General features: G+C 39.3%; 1 protein-coding gene across 1 annotated transcript; it reads right to left on the bottom strand.

Moving 5' to 3' along the window:
- Positions 1–149: 149 nt before the first annotated feature.
- LOC107683301 (B-cadherin-like) lies at positions 150–2,135 on the bottom strand (the record flags this gene model as incomplete). Its single annotated transcript, XM_016479355.1, has 5 exons — positions 1,925–2,135; positions 1,627–1,851; positions 1,300–1,518; positions 769–899; positions 150–293 (listed from the first exon to the last, which is right to left on the bottom strand). Coding segments are annotated over exons 1-5 (930 nt in total), but the record flags the coding sequence as incomplete, so codon positions are not given.
- Positions 2,136–2,858: the final 723 nt, after the last annotated feature.

Genomic DNA, 2,858 nt, shown 5'->3' with positions numbered 1-2,858 from the left:
GAAAAGAAATTAAGGTTTTTGAGGAAAACATTCCAGGATTTTTCTGGAAAAATCATGAACATCTTGGATGACATGGGGGTGAGTAAATTATTGGGAAATTTTTATTCTGGAGGTGAACTAATCCTTTAAGACAGTAACAGATCACTTACATCATCAATGAATGTCCCAATCTCCTCAGGATTGGTTGGTCGTGGTCTATACTGAGGTGCTGACAGGAAAGTGGGCGCCACATCATTTCGGAACACTTCAGGTCTGTTGTCCAAGCCACAATGCAACACACTCGAATCAAAATCCTGTGCAGAGAGGGTGTTTGATATGAAAGAACTGCAAAGAGGAAACCAACTACTACAAAGCATGCAGAAGGTCAGCATATAGTCTCAAGTCACACCCCTCCCCCGCCCCCCAAATATCAAGCTATCAACATTAAGTCATTGCAAGCTACTACAAATGTAACTGCACACAGGTTCGGACCATTGACATCTGAATGTCACGTTTACATGGAAACCAAACCACAAAGCATATTTATAAGATAGCTATGCCTTGTTACGGACCAAGGAACTCCATACCAAATAGTTCACAAAGCTTCAGAAATGTTTATACTGCAAAAAGACAGTGTTGTACATGATGCTTGAGTGCTGCAGGCAAGATTTTCCTGCAATAAAAGAATCAAGTAACACCAAATAACAGGATGCTTGACTGTCAATATTTAGTTTCAAATTTCACCAAACATTATGAATTCAGCCATCAAAAACTGAAATTACAACCAACCTGATCGTCTTCTCCACCGCCTTCCTCATCATAATAGTAGATGTCGTCTCTTACATCATCTTCAGGAAGGAGGGGTTCTTTTTTGGTACTGCTTTTCCTCCTCAGGAACAAAAGCAGAAGAAGAACGAGCACTGTGGTACAAGGAACACAACGTAACTTACAATAGCAAACTTTAAAGAAAAATCAGTAGTAATAAGGAATAAACAATGGAACAAAGACAGAAAACCAGACTGCTCTTGATCTTAAGGAAGGAGTTCAGTTCAAACATTGAATATGTTTGGAATAGCATACTAGCATATGACTCCATTTCTGCAGTATAGTTTATATACACCAACCATCTGTATACACACAACACCTGGGAGACCAACTACATTTGCTAAAATGAGCAGTATAGACAGCACACAGTTACTGTATGCCCACTGCATTGACTATGACAACCAAATAAACCAGATACAATTCATTTCTTTAGCCTCATTTGATTTGACTGCCAGGAGTCAGGACACATAAAAACGCATGAAAGAAACTACATACGCAGCAGAGCCAAGATTGCTCCCAGGATCCCAAGAACTCCAGATAGTGTCATCCCCGCTAACTCTTTGTCAGTACACCGGAATTCATCTCCTGTGCAGTCACACACAGTTGCTTGAATGGAGCTGTCCTTATACAGCCTATGTTGATCATAAACTCTCAGAACTACATTGTAGTCCCCTTGCTCCAATGTTGACTTGAGTTGCAGAAAAACACCAGTTGCTAAAATGGGCACATTGTAATAGTTAGCCGTGTAGCCACTATCAAACATCCAGCCGTTTTAATGTGAAAGAATGAGTTGAATTTCTTAAAACATTTGTAATTGCTCACATGTGTCATTCATCGAGGTGGACCAGTTTTTACTGGTTTCTCCTTGGGCCTCAACGCTAAAGGGTGCACCAAAAGGAGGTCCATCTTTGTCCGTTATAGAGAGAAGAACTGGGGCTGATCCACGATTACAAATTTTTATATTCCTTTCATTAATAATAGGAGCGTTGTCATTTACATTCTCCAATTCAATTATCAGGGTTCCTGTGCCAGTCGCTGGAGATGTTGCTGCACACAAGCACAAACATATTAGAAAAAGGCTATGCTGCAAGAATTCTTTCTACCTAGAAAAACAAATTACCATCATCATCCACGGCCAAAATGATAGCTCTGTATTTGCCATCTTTGACATAAACAGATTCTCTATCCATAAGGTTCCTGACTTTAATCACTCCCGTCTCTGGAGACACACTTAGCCAGCCAGCATCATCATCATCCCCCATTTTATACCTGGAAAGGGGAAGAAAAGAAAACAAAAAAAACAACAACAGGTTAAGACTACAAATGTTCATCAAGAACAACTTAATGTTCTGACCAGTCTTGCCTGAAGGTTTACAAATTTGAAGTTGAAAGTATACACAGAAATGCTGTGGTTTGAAGGCTGGGTGGAAGAAATCTGATAGTGTGCGGGATATAGGCCTTGCTAGGTAGCTGCTAGACAGTTGCTAAGGTGGTTCTCAGTAATTATACTAGTGAAGTGAGGCTAGGGTAAGGGACAGCCAGATGCTTTAAAGTCTTCAATGCGTTCAAACCTTAATTAGAAAAAAAACGATTCAATGAGGGCTGCTCGATTATGGCACAAATCATAATCCCGATTATTTTGGTCAATATTGTAATCTCGATTATTTAACACGATTATAAGTGGACCACATGCCCAAATCTTTATACAAGTGATTTGTTTAAAGATATATATCAAATATATATTTTCTGTAAATAATGTTGCTATGGCATCTACATTCGAGAAACCAGTGAAATTTCACAATTCTCAATACCACAGCAGAATAAGTCCTTCAGTCAAGAGCAGTGAGTGATTTTGTCTGTCTTTTGATGTTTAATTAATATTAAGCACACAGTCAGCAGCAGGAATATAGCCTGCTGTCACTTTAAGAGCCGCACAGATCCAATTTATTGTTACACACGTATTTTCATTCTCAACTGTTTACGTTGATATACTACATAACCGACGAGGGTTTGTGAGAATAATCACCAAGCGCCGCATTTTGACACATTTTTGC

Source organism: Sinocyclocheilus anshuiensis, unplaced genomic scaffold (genome assembly GCF_001515605.1).
Source record: "Sinocyclocheilus anshuiensis isolate Anshui unplaced genomic scaffold, SAMN03320099.WGS_v1.1 C33141515, whole genome shotgun sequence".
Lineage (NCBI taxonomy): Eukaryota > Metazoa > Chordata > Actinopteri > Cypriniformes > Cyprinidae > Sinocyclocheilus > Sinocyclocheilus anshuiensis.
Note: the sequence above shows the minus strand (reverse complement) of the source record. Positions and strands in the feature narration are given on the sequence as shown.